Source organism: Harpegnathos saltator, unplaced genomic scaffold, assembly GCF_003227715.2.
Source record: "Harpegnathos saltator strain DR-91 unplaced genomic scaffold, Hsal_v8.6 scaffold393, whole genome shotgun sequence".
In the NCBI taxonomy this organism is placed as follows: Eukaryota; Metazoa; Arthropoda; class Insecta; order Hymenoptera; family Formicidae; genus Harpegnathos; species Harpegnathos saltator.
The window spans coordinates 535340-562012 of NW_020230198.1; the positions used below are offsets into that span (position 1 = coordinate 535340).

Here is a 26673-nt window from a genome sequence, read left to right on the forward strand (position 1 = left end):
GTTTTTAATAAGATTTTTAATAAGGTTTCTAACAAGATACAATAATGCTTTTTTTATAATCATTAATAGACTCTCAGCGAACAACAGTGAACATTGTATATAGCAGAAATCGGACAGTTTGCACTAGGAAAAATGTATTGTTGCGTGAACCAAAATTTTGTTGTAACAACAAAATAATTTGGTTAAAATATGCCCGACAAAACTGTTTCGTTCCTGTAAACAAATATTTTTGTTATAGCAACCAAAAAGCTTTTGCTATATGAATTTTGTTAAAAATATTATAATTTTTTCTTAATATATAAAATCTAAATTTTAGTGCACAGAAAGACAAAATAGTATCCATCGGGCATTATTTTAGTTTATGTAAAGTAATATTTCCTTATTATGTAATTTTTATGGACAAAATAACTAAAATGCTTAATTTTTATACATGAAGTCCAAGAACAAAATCATTTGGTCCAGAGAACAAAGCAGAAGAATATCTTTAGTTGAGACAACCAAATATTTTGTTATATAAAACAAGATATTTGGTTGTTATTAAAAATTGCCTCAATTAAACAGTTTTGCTAGAGATACTGAATCTTTTTTCCTACTGTGGATACAGTAAATCCTAGACATAAGAATTTGATTCGCGGGCGGCTGTGTTAATCGGCCTGTATCATCTAAATTTTTTTAACGGATCTAATAAGACTGATTTCTTTTAATTTGGAAGGGGCGGGGGGAGGGGGGTTAACCCCAAAACTTAGAAGCCGCCAGTGCGTGGAAGGATAATAATGAGGTAGACGAGAATCCCGAATACGTGCGGGAGTGCAACGGATGCTCTGGGGACTCGTCAGGCTACGTTTCGAAAAATGCTGAAGAGCTCCGCGAGTGTTCCCGAATCGAGTCCCGAATGAGACCTCGAATCAGCTCGGTGATAGGACTCGCGTGCCGGCGTGGAATTTCGGCGCAACTCCGACTCCAAGTGCAATCCCTTTACGCGTTCACATCGATACCCATCGTCAGCGCGTGTACACGGCACCGACTTAATATCCCGCACGTGACGAGACGTCCTCGCTGGAGGATCGCGCGCGGGGATTAAATTTATAGCGAGTGTGCTAAACGTGTCTGCTCCGGGAGTTCCGGAGCTCCGAGAGAGCGCGATGGTATCGGCTCGACGGTCTATGATCGTCGACGCTTTAGAACCCGGGAGAAGAAGAAGAAGAAGAAGAAGAAGAAGAAGAAGAAGAAGAGGAAGAAGGAGAAGACGAAGAAGACGAAGTAGACGAAGAAGAAGAAGAAGAAGAAGAAGAAGAAGATGAAGGAGAAGGAGGAAGAGGAGCAAAGCGGCAGCAAGAGCCGGAGGAGAAGGAGCAGCTTGGCGGGGGCGGGGGGGGAAGGGGGGAAGAAGAAGCACGACGGCGGTTCCGTTCCGCAGACACGCCGGGAAAGCCGCGAGTCCGTCGACCGGCGGAATTGGCAGAAAGCATCGGAACATCAATAGCCGCTCGCGGCCGTCAATCGGTCGTCGCACGTAACACACTCGCGCGAGCCGCAGCCTCGGTCGTTTCCGGTCGAGCTCGGCGAACCTCGGCCGCCAGCATTGTCCCGCGTTGTCAGTTCACGACGAGCCACCATCGGGTGTTCGTCGCGGTCGCGCGGCAATCCGGCGGTCCGCTTCGCGGGAAAATGTGACGTTTTCAAATCGGTGATCGGTGTGACCGTCCCTGTGCAACGTTCGATGTGCATGGTCGTTTTGCGCTCTTCCAGGCGAGAGCGAGAAAGGGAGAGAGAGAGAGAGAGAGAGAGAGAGAGAGAGAGAGAGAGAGAGAGAGAGAGAGAGAGAAAGGAAAGAGCTTGGTCGTGACGCAGTGGCGAAGTGAGATCGCAGCCTCCTTCAGCGCAATCCGCTGTGATCGATCAGAGTGACGACTCGGTATCGCGACACCGATATCGCTTCCTGCCACCGCTCGTCGCGCGCGCGGTCGATTTTCCGCCGGTTAGAGCAAGAGGTAAGGGGATCATCACGGAGGCCGGAGGGCAAGATCGGAGTCACGAGCAGCGTGCTCCGTTGAGTTGACCTGCCGGCCGTTCTCGCCCGACTCGATCGCGACGACTCGAAGATCGACCGCGTTCATCCTTCATCAGCGCGCGCGCGCGCGAGCCGATTTGCTTTCCTTCCTTTTTTGCAACCGCAGAAGACGATATCTCTCCGCGTGTCTTTGGACGCTGGTGTACCGAAGGTATCGAGGATCTGCGCTGTGATCTTCGGTAAACTTCCCTCGACGACTTCCGGCATCAGCGAACTGGTCAGGTGACTCTCGAAACAATTAGCGTGCGCGAGTATGAAGCGGCGGCGTTTATAATTTATACGCGGCCCGCTAAAACGCAGCGCCCCGGAAGCGTTACATAAATATCCCTGGTAAAAGCTTAAACACGGAACATAAATCCGCCATGTTAAAATACACCGCGTAAAACGCGGCGCGCGGAGGAAACGCGCGGTCGCTGCGGTCGACGGCGACGACCACGGCGGCGTATTCGCTCGTATTGGAAAATCGGCGAACGTAGCGCCACGTACACGTTTCACTCCCCGGATTTTCATTCAACCCGCGCGGAAGCTAACGAGATTGCCCGGCGTGCTCCGTAGCGCGATAGATGGGAAGCGAAATTTCGCGGCCGGCCTCGGGAATCACAGAGAGAGAGAGAGAGAGAGAGAGAGAGAGAGAAAGAGAGAGAGAGAGCGATCCTCGAATCATCTGTCGCCTAGTTTTGCGTTTTACGTCACGTCACGTGGGTGCGCGCGTGTTATCGCTTCTCCGATGATATGATCGAAAGATAGCGCATTAAGATAATTGGCTGTCACAGGCGGCGGAGGGGTGAGAATATCCCTTCGGATGGTCGCGCACGCTTCACCGTACATCAAGTGACGGCCTTTTAACTCAATAGCAAAAATATAATCTATCGACAGAGATAAGACGCGGTTATCTGGACGGTCATCTGTACATCTTTATGCAGATAACAGCATACAGCGACGATAATTCTCCTCTCGTGCCGCTCTCCGTGAGAGCTCGGAGAGCGCAGAAGAACCCTCGGCGACGATTCCGGCCGGCGCTCGCGAGATTTGATTCGCGGGCCGCGGGACGTGACGGCATGCCTCCGCGGCGGAGGCGCTTCGGAGCCGGGGGTCGAAGGCCCCCGGTGCCGAGGTTTCTTTCGGGCGCGACATCGGCCTGCGACGAGGCCGAGGAGAGGCCGGCCGAACTCGGCGACGCCGAAGGGCGCCTCGCTCTCGCGGAGGCGAACGGTGGATCCACGCGGAAACGTGACACGTCGTTCTTCGGCATGTATCGAGGCTTCACGCCTCGATGAGTCGTCTCTCTGTCTGTGGCGAGGTGTGTATCGGGTTTCGGAGCGAATCCGGGTCGCCGCCGCCGACGACGGGTCCCTCGCGATCGAGGCTTCTAGGACTCGCGCTCGCTCGCTCGTTCGCTCGCCAGCACCGGGATATGGAAGCCGCTTCGATCGCGTGACCTTCGACTTTACCCTCCGACTCCTCGGCCGAGCTCGCGCTATTCTAATGCGCAGGAGAGCCGTTCTCCCGCGGAGAGCCGCGAGGTAAGAATGGAGCGCGTCCTCGTTGACTCGCCGCTCTCGCTCCTCGTGTCGACGGAGCTGGCGTCCGTTAGAAATCCAAAGTCGTCGGCTGAACGACGGCAGAGAGAGAGAGAGAGAGAGAGAGAGAGAGAGAGAGACGTGAGGTCGGATCGCGCGCGCGTGCAAGCCGGTTGTGATGCTCGGGAAATGATGCCTCGGCCGTTAGCTGACTGAATTTTCTTTTTCTCCTCCCTCCCCCCCTCCGTGTCCTCTCGCTCTCTATCTTCTTGTGATAGATAGCGAGATAACCTAGGCGGCGACAACAAGCCGCTCTGTCCCGGGATTAACTCGAGCGGAGGCTGTTGCCAACGAGAAACGCGACTCGCTCCTGCGCTCCTGCGCTCGCGAGCGCGTTTCCGGAGCTGCTAATGAATTCTGAACTCCCCGGGCTGTGCAGCCGCGGCAGTTTAAGCCAGCTAATCCCACCTTAGCGATTCACGGCCTCTCACTTGATTATGCGACTCTCTGTCGCGTGGAGAAAACGAATTTAATTAACCGGGCAGCTCGCGCTGCCGATCGATGTCGGACGAAAAAACCCCTTCCCCTCGCCTCCCCCCTCCCCGCCGTTGCTTTCTTCCGCATCTCGCTCTAATACTCGCTGTGTAACGCGCGTTCAATCCTGGATTTAGTTATTTGTTTATTTTATTCATTAATAATATACGGGTCTGAACCCTTTGGTGTACATTAATTGAGATACGATGGTATAACGAATAAAAAAATTCTCATACAGCAAAAAGGGGAGGAAAAAGGGAAGGAAGAAAAAGGGGAGGAAAAAATTTCATTAAAAATTTCCTTTTTTAATCCTACGAGATGAAACAGTTCGACACTCGCGCGAGCGAGCGACATCCGGCTAGTGCTTTCGAGTATTCGGAGGTTCGACGGGGCATCCTCCTCCCCCTCCTGTCATTCTCGTCGATTTTAAATACTTTATTTGAAACATTCTCGCGCACGTGCGTGTGATCCACAGTTAAACGCGAAACATTCCGGTAAATTTCGCTGGCGATTCAACGTTCGCGCGGGCAATATTCGGTCAATGTTTCAATATTTAGAAATTCAACGGCGGGGTACGTGGGAGGGTGGGGGGTGATTACACATCTGCAGGAGTACCGGGAGACCGCACGGGCGGCGCTCGCTAATTGCGTCGCTGCAGTATCACCGGCCGATTGATTTCATAACGTTTGCAATCCGAGCGCGAGACGTCCGAGACTCGTCGCGCCGGCCGGCGATCCACCGCGAGCGGCGCTCCATTAATAATTCCTGCGGACGACGCGCGCGCTTCGAACGCGTCCCCCTTTGTATCGTCGACATGCGCCCGCGAGCACGTGAACTTCGACCCGGCCGCGCGCGACTGCATTTGTGTGTGTGTGTGTGTGTGTGCGTGCGCTTGGATGATTTTTAAATCAGCCGGATCAAGATGAGATGGGACGTGTACTCTCCTCTCCTCTCAGCACTTTGTCCTGATTACGGATAAATCCCGATGCAGTCCCGCGTGCGACAGACTTACGTCCGCGACCAGATGCAAAAACAGATACTTTCATATTTCACTTCCACTTCCTCGCTCGCTGCGAGCAAATCATCCGTCAACGTCGGCTCGGGCTGATTTTGCAAAAAACAACGCCTCCCTGATTTTGAAACGCGGACAAAGATTACGTGTGTTTGCATTGTCTGGATAAAGTTGGCTCGATGCGGGACTTGATCCGCGGATGAAGATCTAGGGTAAGTCCGGAATAGATGGTCAATTTTGCCATAATTTTGTTAATATATACTAGGCGTCAGCGCTGATCGGTCAGAGTTGTGAGTTGGATGCGCCATACCATGAGTAGGGATGCAACGATTTCTCAAAATATCGGTAACGATATTATCGTCATTTAGAAATCACAATATCAATAACTAATATCTATATCTAATAACTAATATCAATAACTAATAACTATCAATAACAATAATATCGGTAATTTTCAAAAAATATCGATATTTATATCGATATCTATATAAAAAGATGTGTGCATATAGGCGTATGCATATAAAGAGTATACATGAAAAATTTTTTTAAATCTTTTAAAATTTTTGGTCTTCATATAATTTATTGTCATATTCTTATTAGAAAATATATAATAAACCGCAGATCGTTTACCGGAGATCACCGTATACATGGAGCAGGAGATCTATCACGGTTCAACGGTCGAGGTGAAAAGTGAACGAACTTACTATAGACATCGACCAATTACATAATATATACATAATATATTCTAGTGAATTCATTTTTGTAATTTTCATCTCGGTCGTAGAACCGTAATAGGCTCCCAGAACTCTGTAACTGAAAAATATGAAATATCAATAAAATTCATATCGATATATCGATTTTATCGGATATAAAAAAATATCGATAAATATTCGATATTTGTCTCTCGATATATCGATATTTCGACATTATCGATTTATCGTTGCAGTAGGTATGCCTCTTCCCGATGCGCAAAAACACTGTTATTGTGAGTAAATAAATGTTCCATGTTTCTACGTTAACCTCCAAAATGTTTCACACGTCGGAAAAATATCTTGCGAATACGGTTTATTTCGAGTTACAACATTAGACCCGGGCTTAAACGACGAAAAAAAGATCGTATTTGCGTACTTAACCTCAAAATTCGTCACCGAGACTACGTTTCACGCGGTATACGCATCTTTACGCGAACTTTCCAAACAGGATAGATGGTTCATTTTAATCAGGGTTAGATGGGCAGCTTACTCAGCGAGAAATAGCAAACAATGGACATCGGATCGACGTTCTCTAGATGCTTTAGACGTATAAAAGACGTCGATCCGATATCTATTCGACTATCATTTTTCCCTGGGTACCTAACATTAAAAACTTCAGTACATCTTAAACTAGCTTCTTGTTTCGTTCAAAGATGCCGAATAGATTTCTTCCTCTGTTCTCTCTTTAATAAACAATGTTTCCCCACAGAGTCTTTTTCTGTGTTGCCACTTTTCAACCTTCTCTCCGATATTGTCCTTGATTTCTACAAGAAACTCGTGGAGGTGTTTTATTTTATTAATAATTAATAAGAGAATTAATAAAACGGTTAATAATTGATAAAAGAACGTTAATATTTCGTTATTATCGATAATTCTTTTCTTCACAAGAATTCTTCTGTATCTTAAACATCACCCTCTGCTGTTGAGTGTGTTGACATGTTGTTGATCATTTGTTGCAATAATACAGATGTGTTTCAATTGAAAAAGCTATGCCCATCTCTACCTCGGTCTTACCCTGTATAATCTCAACCAGACGAGAGAGAGAGAGAGAGAGAGAGAGAGAGAGAGAGAGAGAGAGAGAGAGAGAGAGAGAGACAGAGAGACAGAGAGAGAGAGAGAGAGAGAGCAAAACACGTGAACGTTCGTGGGTCTCTGCGAGAACAAAACGCGAATGGCCGACCTAACGATACCTCCGTCGCCTTGTTTCGCCAAATTCGCCGCGCGTTTCGCGCACGTACGCACACGCGTTCGTCGCGACGGACTCGAAATTCTCGTCGCGTCCCTCGTCTCGCGACGGTCCGGGCATCCGGTTATCTCCGAGGTAGGAAATTGCGAGCACCCCGAGAGGCCGACTCCGCACGGTTCCGTTAATTGTGTTACCTCCCCCTGTCGCCCCTCCTTTGCAGTCTTCGCAGTGCGCGGTAGCTCGCGGTATTATGCTGCTAAATCGCTTTTTCGTGGTTCCTCGCGAGGTGGCCCTCGCACGATGGAGGGCGGAGGGCGGAGGACGGAAGTTGGCTCGCAATTTTTAATTTTTCACGCGCCGACGGTCACTTTTCCCGTCATTTTTACGCGTGGCGATACGCGCTCCTCGTTCTCTCTCTCTCTCTCTCTCTCTCTCTCTCTCTCTCTCTTTCTCTTTCTCTCTCAGCGCGGTGTAATTAAGTCTCTTTCTCTGACGAGGATAATTTCGCATCGATGTCGGGGCGACTTGCGGCGGGACACGCAGAAACCGGAAACTTTTAGTCGGCGGCGCACAATGAGCGAGCTAACGAGGGAAACTTCGGGAGAAGGGAGGTTAGAGATAGAGAACGGAGCGTTCTAATACGTGTAATTATGTATATAATTTATGTGCTAATTGCCGAATCGGAGGAATGTCACGTGTTCGCACAGTCACGCGGCTAACTTAGATTAGAAATTCAGATTATCTCGCGTTATCCATCTAAATGGCGCGTCGAGGCTGAAATGAGAATTATACGGCTGTTATGTTACGATACGCTTTTCAAGGCTCCGCAAATAGGCAAACCCTCTCCATCCCCTCCTCCCTTTCTCTCTCTCTCTCTCTCTCTCTCTCTCTCTCTCCCTCCTTCTCCGTCGCTGCGAGTCCGATGGTCTCGTATTATCACCGTCCACCAGGACTTTTACTGTTAGATAGACATCGACCTAGCAGGCGTCTCGCGGGCTCCGTGAAGACTGCATCACGCGATATCGTGTGCCGGTTTCCGCAGCGACGGGCTGTTATTAAGTTTCGGAATTTTTCGAGTGGCCGCACGGCTCTCTCTCTCTCTCTCTCTCTCTCTCTCTCTCTCTCTCTCTTCGTTTCGTCTCATTATTCGTTTTGCCCGGATTAGCATACTTCGACCTAGCGCGGAGTGAAAATCGTGCGAAAAGACGTTTGCTCGAAAGCGCTCAGCCAAACGCGCCCCCGACGTCTGAGATCCTCGAGACGCGTAAAACATTCCTGCGTGCGATTCCCGTTTTAACGACGCCGGCTCCAACGACGTGTATAATTTGTCTCGCGTAATTTCCACGCGCCCATCCACCGTCCGCTCCGCAGGATCTTCGTCGAAGAACAAGCAAACGAAGCGTTCCCCGCGTCGTCCTCCGATTGCTTCCTCCCGCTGCCGTGACGTCGCCGGCCGGCCGGCCGGTCGGCCAGGACGACCGAGAGTCCTTCGCGAAGGCCGCGGAAAGGGAAGCAGCGATTTCTCGTTATTGTGTTCGCGGTATCCGGGAAAGATCGTCATCTCGCGAGGAAGCCTTCGCGACTGATTTTACGACTTTACCGCGAGGTAGAGGGAAAAAGGAAAGACAGAAGGGGAGGAGGGGGAGAGAGAAAGGTTCAGTTGCCCGCCGTGGGTTCTCAAGGTAAGACAGATCGTAATAAGCCCTTGAACCTGCGGGCACGAGTCGGACTTTAAGATCGATGTTGCAAGAAACTCGCGGGGTCCGCGCGCGCGCGCGATTGTTAAGGTTTTATTCGGTGCGCCGCTCTCCGGTTATTGCATCGGTCGTTAGAAGCGACTCACTGCCGGCGGAGAGAAGGACAGAGGGGAAGGGAGAACGCGACCCTCGCGGTGATCGCGTACGCCAAGTGTAACGCGACCTCTGGGCAAGAAAAAACTCTCTCTCTCTCTCTCTCTCTCTCTCTCTCTCTCCATCTCTCTCCCCCCTTCTCTGTTTCTTTGCTCGAGTCAGCGGATGAAAAGTTCGAAACCGCGTCCTTCCGCTCGCGAGATTACTCGCGATGAAGCACGACGAAGGGTCGGACGCGCCGAACCTGCCGAGTAGAAAAATTAATAAGGCTCTGGTTATAAGAGTCTGATTATTTTTCTCTAACATTAATCGGGCTCTAATAAGGAAAGACAAGCAGGACCCTATAAGATGTGTAACAAATGGTTTAACGGGTCTTTATAAGGCGGTATTATGAGGGCCTTATAAGGAAATATTTTTATTATCACCTGAGTAAAAATGTTCCTTCTTTTCATTCCGAGAAATTTAGACTGCAATTTCTTTATTTCTTTACAACCCCTTGTTAGTATACAACGAGAATTTTTTATTTTAAAAATATAGCATACTTTATAATAAAATATAGCATTCTTTACACGTAAAAATTCTATTACTGTTTTTATCAAAGTTTGCTGCATTTCAAAACGAAGGCAATATTAGAAAAATCCTTGGAAGAGACTGATGAATACGACAACTAATAATAAAATTAATAAAATTTGTTTTTAATTGCAGTATAATTAAAAAATCTTTAAAAGAACCAGATAGAACGTACATGCTAAACTGTGACAATTTTATTACTTTAGATTTTTTTAATTTTCTATAACAAAATTTGATTTTGTGTATCTAAAGCATCCGGATAAAAGATCCTTCTAAAGTTCACATCAGTTTTTCATGTTAAAGCGTTATTTCGTAAAATCTAAGGCATCTTTAATAAATCCTTTAATAAATCCAAGGCCCTTCTCAGCTTTCCGTATCAAACAAAGTCTTATTTATTAAATCTAAGGAATCCCTAAAAAATCCTTCTAAGGCCCTTCTCAGCTTTCCCTGTCAAAGTCTTATTTCCGTAAAATCTAATGTATCCCTAAAAGATCCATTTCGAGGCCTGATACGGTAATAATGAGGCATCCCTTTTCATCCTTATTTGGGGAATCCTACTTTCAGCCTCATCAGGACCTCGTGTTTCATGAGGATGGCCCTAATAATTTTTTGCTCGGGTTGCGTCTGTCGTCCCTCTGGTCGAATTTCAAGCGACACTCGGGTACTTCAGCAGCGACAGTCTCTCCTTCTTCGGTTGCGGTGCGTCTTGATCGCTCGAAATTCTGCGTAAAATCGCGCGCAACACGCGCGTGTTCCGAATTCCTCGAGCGTGTCCCGAATTCATCTAGCTGAAATTACACGCGCCTACATAATCCCCTCTCCTCCTCTCCTCTCTCCCGCTCTTCGCTCTTCGGCATTTATCCTCGCTTCAGCGTGTGATATAATAAACGCGAGCGTTACATCTCTCGCGGAAGAGACGCGCCGTGGCTTGCGAAAGCCGCTCTTACGTGATTCAGGCTATGCTTTAGATGTATCGCGAATTCCGGAACGCGAATGAAAGACAGAGAGAGGGGCGAGGGAGCGACAAGACAGGGAGAAAGGAGAGAGAGAGAGAGAGAGAGAGAGAGAGAGAGGCCGGTTCCGTTTCTTACCTCTCGCTCGATCAAACGCGAGGCTCAACGAGCGGAATGATCCGCGCTGCCGGAGAACGCCGAGGGGTCTCCGAACTTGCGCTTTGACTGTGTGTAACATCAGCCGTGCGCGCTTCCGTTTGATCCGACGGAGAGGGACGAGGAGGGAGAGGCCTCTCCGAATCCTCCGGCCAAAGTCCGACGGTCGTGGCCGCGTGAATGGGGGCGGGCGGGGGGGGGGGCGGCGGCAGGGAGTGGAACCGCGTCCCCGTGAAACTTGGGCCTCGATAAGTTTGCGCGCGAGAGAGCGCTCGGCTCCGCCGTGCGGTCCGGGTCGACCGACTCCCGGGGAACAAATTACGCGGTTGGTGGTCGGCCGCTCGCGTCGCTTTTCATCAATTCCCGACGTGCTCTGCCGTTTCGGCGGAGCCGTATATACCGGGAGACGAGCGAGCGTCGGCGGCGACACGACCGATTCCTTCGAGCCGCCCGGCGCCGCCATGGCGGATTACAGTGCCGGGCGCTCTCTTTGACTCATTAGCCGAGGATCGGAGATCGATCGTCCTCGTTAATTGTCCCCGCTCCGCGACTTGGAACAGCCGACGTGTGACTCGTATCGTTCGTTCGCCGCTCGCCGGCCGCTGCTCTCTCGCAGCAGCAGCAGCAGCCGTTTGTCGCCGTCGCCGTCGCCGTCAACGCGACTCGCGCTCGGCTCCGCGAGTTTCTCGGAGAGAAATCTCACTCGGAGCGAGAGTGAAAATTCACCGATTGACCGATTCGCTCGATCGGCCAGAGCGAACGCGTTGCTCCGTGGCGGCGCAGCACAGCGGATCTTGTCTTCATGTCGGAGTGAAAATGTCCAGCGACCGTTCGGAACGGTCAGAATTATTCACTCAGGCCGGAAGGAAGGTCGCTCGAGGCTGCGAGTCCGCCATTCTGCTTTTCTTTCTCAACCGCTCGAGGAAACTCGAGCTACACTTCCGCCATTTTCGGGGAGTATCTCGCTCCTCGCGATCGATTCTCGAGGTACCTGAAATCCTCGCGCGCCGGATCGCGCCCCGCTAGCTTCGGTTTTATCCGGAGCTCGCGGCTGCTCTTCGCCGCGCCGCGCCGTGGAACATTGATCTGCAATTACGCGGCGTAATTGATCGCGGAATTCGCGCGGCGCTAAACGAGTCTCCTCGATCTTGCCAATTTTCCTATTCACTCGGTGTCCGAGGAGCAAATTGCGCGAATTGTTCGTCCGGCCCCTCGCGCCTGACAAATCTCTCTCTCTCTCTCTCTCTCTCTCTCTCTCTCTCGTATCCTTGATTTAAGGAAGCCTTCTCCCCGCCCGCGCCGGAGCCTCGCCAGGAGCTGGCTGGCTCTCCTCTCTCTCAGCTGATTCGATCTCGCCTCTCTCGTTTCTTCATCCCGCTGCCTGCCGGCGTCCTCCAGCCGGCGCTCGTCCTCGGCTTCTGCCTCGCCCGCGCTTCCCCGCGCAACATCGGCGGATAACCGCTGCTACCCGCCCTCCCCCCCGGGGCGCAGGCCGCATAAGCGACTTAATATTCAGACGTAACGCGTTTCATACGAAGGGCCCTCGCGAATTCAAATTAGCGGTACAGCTGTGTACGCGCCTGAGACGTCCTTTCGCCCCCCTCCCCGCCCCCCTCTCTCGATAAGCAGGAACGTGTAATTAACCCCGATACGTAAATTGTCCCAGGCGACAATACGCGAGTTACGTCCCCGATCAAACCTTAAATCGCCCGGCTCGATTGATTGAACGTTCCGATTGCAACATCGAAACGGCCAACGGCGTCGAGTATGTGGCCGTCGCTCAGCGCCGAAGCGTTCCGATTCGCCCCCTCAGGGGGGAGGGGGGCTCAAGCAAAGCCCCTTAATCGTTCCACTCGAACTCGATTCTCGATTCTCCGGCGAGCGAGGCCGACAACGCGACGCGACGCGACGCGATTAGCCTTCTCGGGATCCTGATGATCCTCGGGGATCACTTAGGCTCACCGATCAATGTCCTGTCTCTTCGGCTCTCTCAAGGATTTAATTTCCCCCTCGCTGCCGCGCGTCCTTAATTAATAACGCGCGTCCGTTCGTTCAATTATCCGTAAAGTTTGGAGGCAATTACGATCCTCGATCCTCCCGCGGCAAAAATGTCCGGACGCGGGAATGCCCGCGAGTGCGCGCGCGCTCGAGAGAGAGAGAGAGAGAGAGGAGGAGGAGGAGGAGGAAAGAGAGAGAGATGATCCTCCGGGCCGCTGCCGGCTTACGTTACGCTTTGCCTCCCGCCGCGGTCGGCGGTCGTTATCGGTACCGCTGCACCTGGTATCCTTGTTCTCGCCGCGGATTCCCAGGAGCCGTCCCGCCGTCCGATGTTTACGAGGGGATCGCGCTTGTCGTAAGTAGGCACTTCGCTTCTGCCTCCACTTCCCTTCTCCTCCCGTTCGTCTCTTCCTCTCTCCTCTCCGCTTCGTCTTCCCCTGGCCATCCACCCGCTCTCTTCTCCCCTCGCTCTCCCGCGATCTGGCCGCGGTGAGTAGGCGCTGTAAGATTCCCCGTGGTAACCGGAACCGCACGGATCTCCTCCAGATATTCTCTCGCTCCTCGACGGGCTTAAGGTCTCCCCTCGTGGGCTTTCGTGCACGGAGCTTCGTGGCCGCCTTCTCCGCGGCCTCCGCGAAATGTCAGGGTTCGGCCGCAGGGTTCGATTCGGTTCTCGCGAACCGCGGACGCGCCTGGCGGCGGCGGCGGCCAGGCCTTCTTCCTCTGTCGCCGGTTTACGAGTCGGCCGTTTTACGACAGCCGCGATTCGACGGAGCGACTCGACGCGCGGTACACCTGCGATGCGGCGACGTGCTGGGGGGCCACTTTCGGCTGCGATGATGAGAACGGCGAGGCTCTGCGAGCGTGAGGGGATCGCCGATGAGAGTTGGCAGATTTGGTCGCAAGACGACGTTTGGGGGAGAGTTGGGGGTTATTTATTTAGCGGAAACTTGAAGAGACTCGTGGGAAGGGTCATTCTGAGAGAATTCCCGAGTAGAAAAAGTAATAGGGCTCTGGTAAGGGCCTGATTATTTTTCTGTAATATTAATCGGGTCCTGGTAGGGATAGAAAGACACGGGCCGTACAAGATGTGTAACAAATGGTTTAATGGGTTCGTATAAAGCAATGTTCAACAGGGCCTTGTAAGGCAAAATATTAATAGGGCCTTATAAGGAAACATTTTTTTTATCGCTTGAATAAAAATATTCGTTCTGTTCATTCCAAGAAATTTGGACTATAATTTCTTTATTTCTTTATAACCTTGTTAGTGTACAACAAGAATTTTTTATTTTAAAAATATAGCATACTTTAATTACAATAAAATATAGCATTCTTTACACGTAAAAATCCCGCTCCTGTTTTTATCATACTGCGGTTCAAAACGAAGGCAATACTAGGAAAATCCTTAGAAGAGATTAATGAATATGGCAACTAATAAAACTAATAAAATTTCTTTTTAATTGCGATATGTAATTAAAAAAGAATTTTGAAAGAATCAGATAGAGCGTATTTACTAAGACGCTATTAAACTATGATAATTTTATTACATACTTCAGATCTTATTAATTTTTTACAACAAAACTTGATTTTGTTATAAAAAATGTATGTTTGTATATCTAAAACTTCCCTAAGACCCTTCTAAGGCCCACATCAGTTTTTCACGTTAAAGCCTTATTTCGTAAAATTCAAAGCATTCCTAAAAGATCAATCTCGGGGTCTGATGTGATAATAGTGAGACATCCCTTTTTAGAGCATTCTACTCTCAGTCTTATCAGGGCCTTATGCTTCATGCGGGTGGCCCTAGCAATTTTTTGCTCGGGTCATTAATTCCTTCGGAATTAATATATATATATTAGTGTGAATATCCATGGAATGATAAAAATTACTTCAGCTAATTGGTATTCCTTTTAGAATTATCGGATGAGTAAATTGGCATTCACAGCAGGCGCGCATCAACTCAATTTTCTTCAAGACGCAGGCGTAAAAGGACCAACTGCGTAGTTGCAATTATTAATTGAGAATTATTATTAATGAAAAAAATGCAAAAAATTATCCGATAAAATTACACACACACACAAAATATCTCACTGAAACAGCTCTCTAATTATCACTTGAGAATTATTTCTAATTCTAAGGTTCATTATAATAATTCTCTCAGGATTCTCTCATTAATGAGTATGATCACTGTCAATGAGAAAGAGAGAGAGAGAGAGAGAGAGAGAGAGAGAGAGAGAGAGAGAGAGAGAGAGAGAGAGAGATAACTCTCTCTCGGAATTATCGTCAACGAATGATTCTTAAGAAGCAATTCTGTCACCGTGACGAGACGCGCACCTGAGCATTCCTCGGAGCTGCAGCACGCTTCTCCGAGCGGCGTCATTCGTCTCGCCGTTTACGCGTCCCCTACGTCCTACGAATGCATCGTTCCGTACGAGGGAGAAGCTCGTGCGATTAATTACGCGAAATTGGGGGGGGGGGAATCTTCCCGCCTTGACGCGGAGCCGCGGTGATCTCTCTTTCTTTTCGCGTGTATTTTCGACTACACCCTCGCGAGAGATACAACCCGGTAATTTCTCGTCTTCTTTCTCCCTCCTCCTCGCTGCCCTCTCCTCTTCGACATGTCGCACACACACATACACAGCGGTCGTTGTTACGCTCCCCCAACATCCTCCTCCTCCTAGAGGTTACGTAGGAGGCGGACCGGGAGGACAGAGGGCAACGAATTCTACGCCGTAGTCACGAAACGCGATTACACGTTCGCCGCCCGCCAACTTCGAACTCGGATGCGAACGACCTCTCGGCCGGCCACCGCTTTCCTTTTCCACTTCCTCCCTCTCCCGCCGTTCTCTCGTGCGTGCACGCGCGCGCTTCGCCGTCCACTCGCGCTCCCACCCGGTATATGCTCTCTCGCGAAACCAGTTCACGCGCCGTGATCTTCGGCGCGCGATCGGAGATGCGCGTGATCTTGATCCGCGCTCGCTCGCGCGATAAATTTGGATACACGCACGCACGTCCGCGGAAACGCGCCGTGCGAGAGCGCTCCGTTTTCGCAAATTGCGGGCCATCGATAACCCGGCGCAGTGAAACGTCGGAGGTGAACGCTCCGGGGCTGATTGCGCCGCCGCGTGCCGCCAAATTCGCCTCGACTCGAGAAACTGCGAGAAACGCTTCTCTCCCCGCCTCTCCTCCACCCCCGCGGCCGCTTTCTTCCCTCTTGTTGGGCTTCTTAGCCGCCGCGTCGCGGTCGCGGCGGTATCTCCGCGATTTCCGCGATCGGCCGCGACGGGTGGTGAATAATAACTCGAGCGCTGATCGACGAATAAGCGGAACCCGAGCCCGATTGTGCGATGCGACTAGGGACAAAAGTGAGTGAATTCACTGGAATATATATTATGTAATTTTGGTCGATGTCCAGTAAATTCGCTCATTTTTATCATTTTCACCTGAATCGTTGAACTACTCCATGTATGCAGTGATCTCCGGCAAGCGACTGCGGTTTATTATAGAATACATTTTCTGATAAGAATATGACAATAAATTATATGAAGATAAAAATTTTTAAAAGATCTTTCTAAATCTTTCGTGTATACCCTTATATTTTATATACTCTTTTTTTTATATAAATATCGATATTTTTCAAAATTATCGATATTATCGTTATCGACAACGATTTCTCAAAACATCGATGACGATATTATCGTCATTCAGAACCGTCGATAACGATAATATCGATAATTTTGAAAAATATCGATATTTATAAAAAAAAAAGGGGGATATAAAATATAAGAGTATATACGAAAGATTTAGAAAGATCTTTTAAAAATTTTTATCTTCATATAATTTATTGTCATATTCTTATCAGAAAATGTATTCTATAATAAACCGCAGTCGCTTGCCGGAGATCACCGCATACATGGAGTAGTTCAACGATTCAGGTGAAAATGATAAAAATGAGCGAATTTACTGGACATCGACCAAAATTACATAATATATATTCCAGTGAATTCACTCACTTTTGTAATTTTCATCTCGGTCGTAGAACCGTAATAGGCCCCCCAGAGCTGTAACTGAGAAATACGAAGTATCAGTCAAATTCATATCGATATGTCGATTTTATCGATAGGAGACCAAAAAATATCGACAAATATTCGGTATTTGTCTCTCGACATATCGATACTTCGATATTATCGATGTTATCGTTGCGTCCCTAGATGCGACGCGATACGTCTCCGTGGCTCTCGCGAGTTCTTCGTTACGCGAAACGCGTAACTTCACCGCGTGCCGACTCGCATTAATTTCTTCCTTGCCTCTCGCGATCTCCTCGCGACCTCCGTTGCGGCGCTGATGACCCGTTTTTCTCGCCCGCGATGTATTCCCGACGACGATCTCATCGGCGTCGCGCGCCGAATTCGCAGGGAGAAGCGGAAGGAGCGGTCGCGGAGCGCGTCGCGAAAGCGGGTCAACGACATCGGGCCCCGATCGGGCCCCGTCCTTCGCGCGTATGACTAATGATTCCGTATTAGAGGCCTGTCGGATACGAATACGGTATCCGGCCCGGTCGGTATGCGAGTTCTCCTCATGGCGTCGCTAACGTTTTCCTCCGCCGCGCCGCCCGCTCCCCTTCCCCCCTCCCCCCCGTTCGTCGCGTTTCGTTTATTAATTTATTTATCCTCTCCCTCCTTCCCGCGCCTCCTCTCCCTGCGCTCTCCTCTCTTTCCTTTCGACGAAACTGGTTTTTTCGCCTTTATCCGCGGAGAGGCCCCTCCGCGAGAAGCCGCGTCGCGTAAATACGCGTAAATAATTTATCGGTGCCGGGGAAGTGGCGGACCGGCCGCGGCATCGTAATTCACGGCTGGCTCGCGCGCCAGATAATTAATGTCTCATTCTCGCTCAACACCGCCACGCCGCTCCGTCGTTCCGCCGTTTTGTCCCCGCGCGAGTGTTCGTCGCCGATTTCCGTCGCGAGCGTCGAGAAGGTTTTGCGCGCGGACTTGCGGATTTTCGGGGTCGTCGCTTCGCACGTAATCTTGCGAAGCGTTCCGCGCAAATTGATAAACAAAATGGCGCTCGAGAGACAGAAGTTTATATATTCGCGAGATTTCAGAGAAAGTCGCGCGAGTTTCTAACGCCTCCCGCTCGGCGAGGGACGAAAAGCGGAAGCTCGGCGTTCGGGGGTTAGCAAATATAGGTCGCAAATTGAATATTCCACGGGGAATCGCGCGGCGTTTTCTAACGCCGCGTGACAAATTGACGAGCGATTCGCGGCGAGCTGAGAAAAATGGTAACAAATGGTAACTCGGAGTCGAGTCGGCGATCGATCGCGAGGCGGTCGCGCGCTCCCTGTTGTTCTACATACACGCCCGTTTAAACCGGCCGGCGACGGCGAGAAAGTGAGTTCTTTCATCGCGATCTTGAACTTGAGGGATTCGTAGCGACAGGTTGCGAGCACAGGCTGGCCGCTTGCCCGAGAAAGCGAGCGGCGCCGTAGCCGCCGCCGCCGCCGTTGTCGTCGTCGTCGTCGTCTTCGTCGGCGGCAGCGGCGAGGGAGCGCGCGACAATCCCTCGCGCGTCTCGCACACGGTAGGCTCCTCACGAACGACTTTGTCATGCTCAATGAATTCATACAAGTAAACCAGATCGAAGATTACGGGCGCGAGGCTGTCGCGCCTGTCTGACGCCCTTGATTAATTCGCGAGCGTCTTCGCGTCTCGGCTCTGCTGTCGCACGACGCATTCGGATTCGCTTCCCCTTTCTTTGCGTAATTCTTCGGTAAGGCAAAAGCACCAATGCCCGCCTGCGTAATTGACCGCGGACATCTTTGTCTTCGTTTTCGAAATACCTTAGGTACGAACGCTTGAACCTTTTCAACGTAAAGCGAGCGCGTATGTAAGGTAGACGTTCCAATCGCCGGACACGTCCCAGTATCCGACCACTTTGCAAAAGATATTTCCTTATTTGTTCTCACAATAATGAACGGAAATAATAATTATTGTAAAAAAGAAAGCTCTAATATATTTGACAATTGGTTGGAAAACAATATATTTGATACTTTTGCGTCAAAATAAAAATTAATGAAATAATTATGCGCCTATGGTTTGACAAAATAATGATCAATCGTTAATAAATTTATTAAGAGATAGCATCTATTTTTAATTCATATTATTTATTAATTAATAAATTAATAATAATTAAATTTATACTATTTCCCGTTGGCACGTGCTAATTTTCTAATTGCGGCCAGACACTGGGACAAAATTATATCCGAACCAATTGGGCCGTAACCTGTTTCAATTGTCAATTCGGTTACACTGGTACATTACAATGCGCTTCATCACTCGCGTAAATATTTCGTTAATAACAGATATGTAGATTGGTTTAAATAATTCTTCCCTACTTGAGGGAATCTTAAGTTTTCGAATAAATGCAAATATTCATATCAAAACTATTCTTAATATTATTTTTATTGTATTTTTTGTGACGACCTTAAACGTCCAGTTACTGGGACATTTACCTTCTACTCGAATGTTAGAGATTGGAATTTGTATTCACGCAAAGTTCATATTTAAAGATCAAGATGAAAATGTGCCAGAGTTCAGTGCGAGTCCAAGCACCTCGGTGTGCTCTGGCCGGTACTCGAGTACCGGCTAGATCGTCATTGTGGCTTCAACTTTGCTCTTAGCCGAGCTCGCTGTTTAGTCGCGACCTGCAACGGCTACAATTTGTAATTACTCTGTAAAAATACTCGATTGAGTACGCGATTGGTGTCACTACGAAGCAAGATCAACGATTCTAAAGGTCTAAAGCTGGGCGATATCGCGATAACCGTCGCGCGTTAAACGCTCCGAGCCTGTCGGCGATTTAGGAACGGAATGAACCTTCGGGACGCACCGATCAATCTCGCGGGGCCGTTCCCCATCTTCCCCGCCCCCAGTCGGCGGGCAATTAGAAGCCGAGCCTAATTAGAATGGTAGGACGCGTGACTTATGGAGAAAATCGGCAGCGCGCGTCGCTGGGAGTTATTATGACGGTTATTAGTCTGGCGTGGGGCTAATTTATGAAAGCCATTAGGCAGACGCCTGATTAAAACCCGCGGCCGATACTTATAACCCACCGCGAAAGAACCGCCGGCCGCGCGCGCGCGCGAGTAGACCTGGAAGGCTCGGCAGGCTCGAACCTGTGAAATATCCGATCGAACTTTCGAAGAAAAGCCAGCTAATTCGCGCTCAACCGCAGACCGGCGCGCCGATGAAAGGATGAACGCGGTGCGAAGAGCCGTCGAGCGACGCGCTTCCGCGTCGCCTGGCCGGCTCGACGAGGAAGCCGTTCGGGATCGTGTGGAAGTCAACGGTCGATTTCATCTTCCTCCGCGAGATCTTCCTTCCCTCGTCTCCCCCCGTCGCGTCGTTCTCGATCCAGACGCGACCGCTTCTCGGGGAATCTTCGAACCGACTCGCGCTCGAGTCGCGGCAGCTCTCCTCGCGAGACACCTCCGAGAGCATCCTCACGTTAAATATCCGGCGGGATTGTACAGCTTTCGTCGAATTTTCAAGGAGTCGAGTTCAACTGCGACGAGAGGGAGATCCGCCGCGCGAGATAGCGCGTTGCCGCGGAGGAAATATCATTTCCAAGGTGCGGGAGATCCGCGGCACCGATTCGGCGCCGCAGACGGGCGAGAATCTCGTCGCGAGATGATGAAAAGGTGAAGAAGGCGAGACGAGAGAGAAAGAAAGACAGAGAGAGAGAGAGAGAGAGAGAGAGGGAGAGGAAGTGTCGGTGAGGAGAAGGTGAAGCGCGACGACGACGACGACGACGACGACGACGCTGAAGGAAATCGACGTTGCCTCGCCGAGGAAATATCTCCGTGAGAACAGTTGCCTGCTCCTCGCGCGTGCATCGCAGGACTTATTAAGCGGGCACCGAAAAGAGGAAGAAGAAGAAGAAGAAGAAGAAGAAGCGGCGGGTGGAGCCGGGGAAGAGGAACAAGAAGAGGAGAAGGGCGCATTGCGGTTTCGCGGCAAGGGAACGGAAGAGGGTATTCCGCCGAAAATGGCATTGACGCCCCGAAGCCGCGGAGGCGGCAATGGCGGCGGCGGCGGCGGCGGCGGCGGCGGTGAGAACAACCTCTCTGAGGAGCTGGCGAACGAGGACGAAGGGGCCAACGCGGCCAATTTCGAGCCTCTCAGCGATTCCTGCGGCGAGAGCGACATGGAGGGCCTCGACCTCTCCCTCTTCGAGCCGCAGGTCGACGTCGCTTCCTGGTGCGACAGCCGCGTCCACGCCGGCACTCTCCACATCTTGGTCCATTATTGCGGTAAGCTCTTCTGCGCGAGTTGTATATACATACAGGGTGGCCCACGTAAAACGTTACAAGTCCATGACTTTAAGAATATTTATCAAATCAAAAAATTTGTTCATAAGGAAGTTTCATGTATTCGAGAGAGAGGCCTCTCTAACTACATAGACGTAAAGTCGCCCCCGTTTCCTCTTTGAGGGGGGACGGGGCTAGTTTCATAATTTTAAATGGAACCCCCTATAAAATGTTGCATATTTGGATTCTACGGGAAAAAAACAAGTAAATTTTACCTGAAACATTTGTTTGGAAAATGCTTCTATCAAAAGTTATCGAGCAGCTCATAGCTAACCAAATGTCTGATGATCTGTATTTGTCTGTGATCTGTATTTAACATGTTACGTTTCCCGATAAATGTGTTTATTTATGTTTCTTTTCGTTAACATCCAGTATTGTACTCTAAGGCCATTTTTGTTTTTGTTGTATCGTGAGCGCGACTTCATATCAATAGAGTTCAATCATGAATGACGTCGCTAAAGGTTTAAATGCTTATAACTTTTGATAGATTTTCCAGACAAATGTTTCAGATAAAATTTACTGCTGTTTTTTTCCGTAGAATCCAAATATACAACAAGGGGTTCCATTTAAAATTATAAAATTATCTATCCCCGTCCCTCCTCAAAGGGGAAGCGGGAAGGTGACTTTATTGTGTTTATGTAGTTAAAGAGGCCTCTCGAATGAACACGAAACTTCCTTATGAACAATTTTTCGATTTGATAAATATTTTTAAAGTTACAAACTTGTAACACTTTACGTGGGCCACCGTGTATATAGAGTGCTCCGAACCGAACGGCACGGACGAGTCTCTCGTCGTCGGCTCCGGGTCGCGTCCGAGGGCCGACGGAGAAGAGGAGGCGCGTCGCCGCGCGCGCGATCCTTCAGGATTTACGTCGCCGCGCTCTCGGGTGTCGCGCGCGCGCGCGCGAGGCGGCCGTCATTTAAGCGTGTACTTAACACGTATCCTTTTTCTCGGGTCTCTCTCGCTCTCCCCCTCCGAGAGACCCCTCCCCGCTGCCGAGATAGGGTATTAAGGCGATATCCTGGCGCCACAGCCGGCGAGTGGGCTCCAGACGATCCTGCGGCCGGGCCGAGCGACGCGACGCACCGCACGCACGCACGCACGCAGCAAGAGCGACGCCATTATTCCGTGGACCACGGGCCGATCGGCAATTGCTATCCTCCGCATAATCGCCATTAACATACAATGCGGCTGGCGGCACGCGCGCGCGCGTCTCGAAGGCTCCGCGATGGAGCGTCCCGCGCGCGCATTTCTTTCGCGCGGCTCCGGAGCGTCGAGGCTCGCTCGCGCCGGGTCACATCTGCTGGAGCGCGGGGAAAAAGGAAGCGGGGCCGATGGAGGAGAGAGTCTGTTACGCGGCTGTCGATGCGCGAGGAATCGATCCTCAACTCGTAAGGGCGACGCCGTGAGAGAGCGACAATCGATTTCGCACGCCGTAACAGCGAGAATCAATCTCTCCCTCCCGCCGCCGCCCGCACTCTCCCGTGCGGTCTCTTCTGGCCGAACGATCCTCTTCGGTGAGGAGTTCTAAGCGTCCCAGGTGCTCTCGCACGGCTCGATCTTACGTTTGAGAGCGCCGTAAGTTCGCCCGAAGACGCCGTAAGAGCCGTCTTCTCCGGCTACTCAGCACTTGAAGATGAACTCGAGGTGACCCGAAGTGCTGTCAGATCGGACTGCGAGCGGCGAGCTTACAGCTTCCAGCGCCTGAAAGAACCGGGGAGAGTCGGCGGAGGAGTCGGAGTTTCGCGCAAGTGCGCGACGCTGAGATGTCTTCGTCGCGCGAAATCCGTGAAACCGCGCGGCGAGAACGGCGGCCGGCCGGCGCCGTCGAGCGAGTTCGCGTCGCGATGGCGACGCGCTTTAATGACCGCCACACGTTTGTCCTCCGCACGGAGCGAAGCGTGCAAATTCGCGCAAACTGGCCGCGGCCTTGCTGCCACGTCGAGGAGGAGGAGGAGGAGGAGGAGGAGGCGATCGAGTAACTTCATCGCGGCGGATGACGCGCGCGTAATCGATTGCGCGCCGGGAGTCGAAGCCGATTAGCGTGAAGCCGTTCGCGCGCTCGTTCGCCGTGGCCGTGAGAAAAATTCACGGCGGGGCAAAAGGGGGGGGAGAGGAATTTTCCTCGGCCGCCCGCGAGATCAGCGGACGATATAAGGCGGCATAACGCGCAGCGTCGTCCGCTGGCTGAATTAACGCTGGCTCTTCCGCGCGGGCTCTTTTCGTTTCAAGAAGAAAAGAAACGTCGCCGCTCCATGATCGATCACTCGCGCGTCGCGCTTTGTGCGAGTTGCGGCGGAATCGCGGCCGAGACACGTCACTGCCGCGCGCGATATAACGGCTCGGAAAAAGCGGCGGAGGAAGTGAAAAGGAGAGAGAGAGAGGGGGGGAGGGGGGAGGGAGAGAGGGAGAGAGAAGAACGCGGTAATGCCGCGGGCTCGCGCTGTTATTCAACGCAAAACGAAATTTTATTCCACCCACTCGTTGTCTTATTTTGCTCGCGTTCAGTTTTTCGTCGAGTGGGCGGGTGAGCGCGGCGGGATGAAACGCCCGTCAGGATTTTCTCTCCGGTCCGGCCGAGGAATTCACCTTGGCGCGGCGGAATAATTGGCTAATTTAATCGGCCCGGACAATCGCGCGTCGTGGGTGTGCGTAGCATTATCAAAGTGACGTTATTAACTCGTCCGCGCGCGGGAAGAGACGGCCGGCCGCGCTCCTCCGCGTCGTCGTCGTCGTCGTCGTCGTCGTCTCCGTCAGCGGGGCCGGCTCGGCCGCTATCGTCGAGCGCGCGGGATTTCTAATTGATTCAATTAGCATTTAATGACCGACTTAATTAGCTGTCCCACGGTGTAACTAATTGACGGATCTCGCCGTATTCGTCGGAATCATATCCTTGTCCGCGCTTATCGCCGGCTCGACGTCGTGAGCCGTTATCGTCCGTTGGGTTCTGCGGATTCTTCGCGAATTATCACCGGAAGCCGGCGAAGAGTTCGCTCGAGACGCGGTAATGAGGAAACGCTGCCGCTGAGAATCGCAAGAGTGAATGATGTTTCGCGCTTGGAATCGATTACCTGCCTTACAGCGAGTTTTCCGATCGATTCGGTAAAACTCGCTTCTCCGACGGGATAGATATGTCTCGGATCCGCTTCTCCGCTTAATACTCGAAAATACTCGAAAATATTCACTCGACGATTCGGGGGACGGGCGAGAAGAGAAGAGAGGGGGATTCGCTGGAACGCGAATGCAAAGTCGCTGGGGATCCGAGTGACTCGGCAGTCGCTCCGCTTTTCGGAAGAAAGGAATTCGGAAAGAATACGTAGCCTCGCCTCGCCGCGTGCGCGCGTAAAAAATCCGCCATTTCCCCGCGACGCGTTTCCGAAACGTCGAGCTCTCGCTCGCGGATCCGCGCTCGCTGCTCGTCCTCGACCGGATCAGACACGGCTGGCCGGCGGGCTGAAACGCTTGTCGAGATTTTCCGGGAATTTTACCGCGCGCCGGCGGCCGCATGTGACACACGCCCTGACGTCGTCGTGTCATAAAGATAATTGGCCGCGTAGCATTATTAACCGGCGATGGCGGCGGCATTATCTGCGCGCGGCTGAACGCCTGTCGCGCACGTCAACGTGAATGGGTGCTAAATGTTAAGCTCGCGCGCGCGCGCTCACCGAAGTCGGAAATCAGCGTGTGGAACGCGTGAACTGGAAACGAAGGGTTGATGAAGAAGAAAAGGGAAAGAAAAGAAGAGCGAACGGACACGCGCACGCCGCTGAAAACAACGAGAGAGGATCGCGCCGAGGTGTGTCCGCCGAAGAGAGATTGAGGCAGTTGTTAATGGGGGAATTATTTACATGCGGAGCATGGAATGTTTTCAAGGCTATTTCTACGAAGTTTTTTTTTTTTATGTTTACAGAAACGGTAAGATCAATGGACTGGAAATTTTCATGATGTATTCATTAATGCTCAAAGTATAAAATAAGTTTTATGGAATTTTATTGAAGAACCGGTCCGATTTGTAATTATAGATAAAAATGCAGTCATCCGTTTGCGGGCTCTATGTTTGCGAGCTTTATGTTGTCGACATAATTTCCGCCCTCTCACTACCCTGAAACGAAAAACTGAGAGATTTTTAAAATATATGATTGCCCATACCAAAGTGAAGGCCAAAGTGAAGCCAAGTTTGGAAAAATAAGGACTGTACAAGAAGAAAGTGTCGAAAATAAAACTTTTCTCAACTTGTAATTATGTTTAAAAAAATGAATAAAATAAAATGTAACTGTTTTCGGAGTAGGGGCGAAAATTACATGTCTGTACTATATATATTGTGTAAAAGTTTCAAGTTATTCGGTTCCGTAGTTTTTGCATAATCGTGTCGACAGTTTAAGAAAATGGGGTCTCCAGATAAACTCGTTTAAAGTTTGATGTGTAGTTTCCATATAGATAGTAACCAATTTATTTTATACTTTGAACATTAATGAATACATTGTGAAAATTTCAAGCCCCGTTGATCTTACAGTTTCTGTCAAAAAAATTCGTAAAAATAGCCTTGAGAACAACGGCCTACTCCGCATGTAATTCCCCCTTTAACCCCTTCACTGTTAGTGAGAAGTATACCTCCCACCTTTTCTTGATTCAATTTTGCGTTGTAAATCATATAATTTTGAGGAACTAATCGGGGATTTGAGTTTGCCAGATAACTGAATAGTTGTTCAACATACTCCAATAGGTTTTTATACCCAATTATTCATTTGTGATTATTTATAACAAATCAAAATTGAAAAAAAATGTTTTTTTTTTTTTTTTTTTTTTTTTAGGGAAAAATCGATTCCTCGGAGAGTATGGAATGTAGAGGTCTGAAATTTTCACCAAACATTTTTCTGATGTTGTACAAAAACATATATTTTTTCAGTATTCTTTTGTAGGTTAGATTTTTTTTTTATAAACAAATATTTCTACAAAAATGGCTGAAATTTGATTTTTTTGCACTTTTTAGCTCCTAGTTTTATTTTCCTAGTTTTTTCATTCTGTGTCTCCATCTTATTCATACTGTCAATATTATTTTACTCAAAAATGAATGTTTAATCATTAGTGAGCATAAGTATGCAGTATTGAACATTTTTCCACATAAATTTTTTCCAGCTCGATCGAGTTCCATCATCTAGAATCATATGTTCTTATTACGACCTGGTCATTATTTGATAATAATTGGAATTTTCATTAATTTTGTACATCATGATCGCCATTTTGAGTCCGCCATTTTGAATGTTGCAAATCTGACTTTAGATTCGTCGAATCACCACCGACCCAAAAAACGTAGGACTACCAAAAATACTTTAATAATTTTCTCGAGGGAAATTAATTCAGCAGTGAAAGAGTTAAGAGAAGTGTATCCGCGCTTCGGGTGTTTTGCGAGGAGAACGTCTCACTCGCGTGCAGCGAGTTGGATGCGTCCGCTCGCGAGAAGCGCATTTCTTGATTGTTTCAAGTGTGCGGGTAATGAAACGTTGAGGCGGAGAAAATAACAGTCTCTCATCTTTCCCGGCTCGCGCTGTTGATTAATTTCGGGACGCGCGAAGAAAGTCGCGATCGCCGCGGGAGTCGGTCTCGAGAAATCGAGAAAGAGCTGGGAAAAGCGGCATTTTTCTCCAGGCTGCGGTAATCACGCGTGTCTCTCTTCCAACGTCGCACGGAACAGCTTCGGCTTGTTC

At 49.8% G+C, this 26673-nt stretch overlaps 1 protein-coding gene across 2 annotated transcripts in view; it reads left to right on the forward strand.

Annotated features, from left to right (window-relative positions):
- Positions 1-1389: 1389 nt before the first annotated feature.
- Positions 1390-26673, forward strand: part of raskol (Ras GTPase-activating protein raskol) — a 264298-nt gene continuing 239014 nt past the window's right edge. For both annotated transcript variants that reach the window (XM_025300970.1, XM_025300971.1), the window contains exons 1-2: positions 1390-1991; positions 20150-20910. In XM_025300970.1, coding sequence (XP_025156755.1) covers positions 20646-20910 — 265 coding nt within the window. In that variant the 5' untranslated portion in view covers positions 1390-1991; positions 20150-20645. The remainder of the gene's footprint in view (positions 1992-20149; positions 20911-26673) is intronic.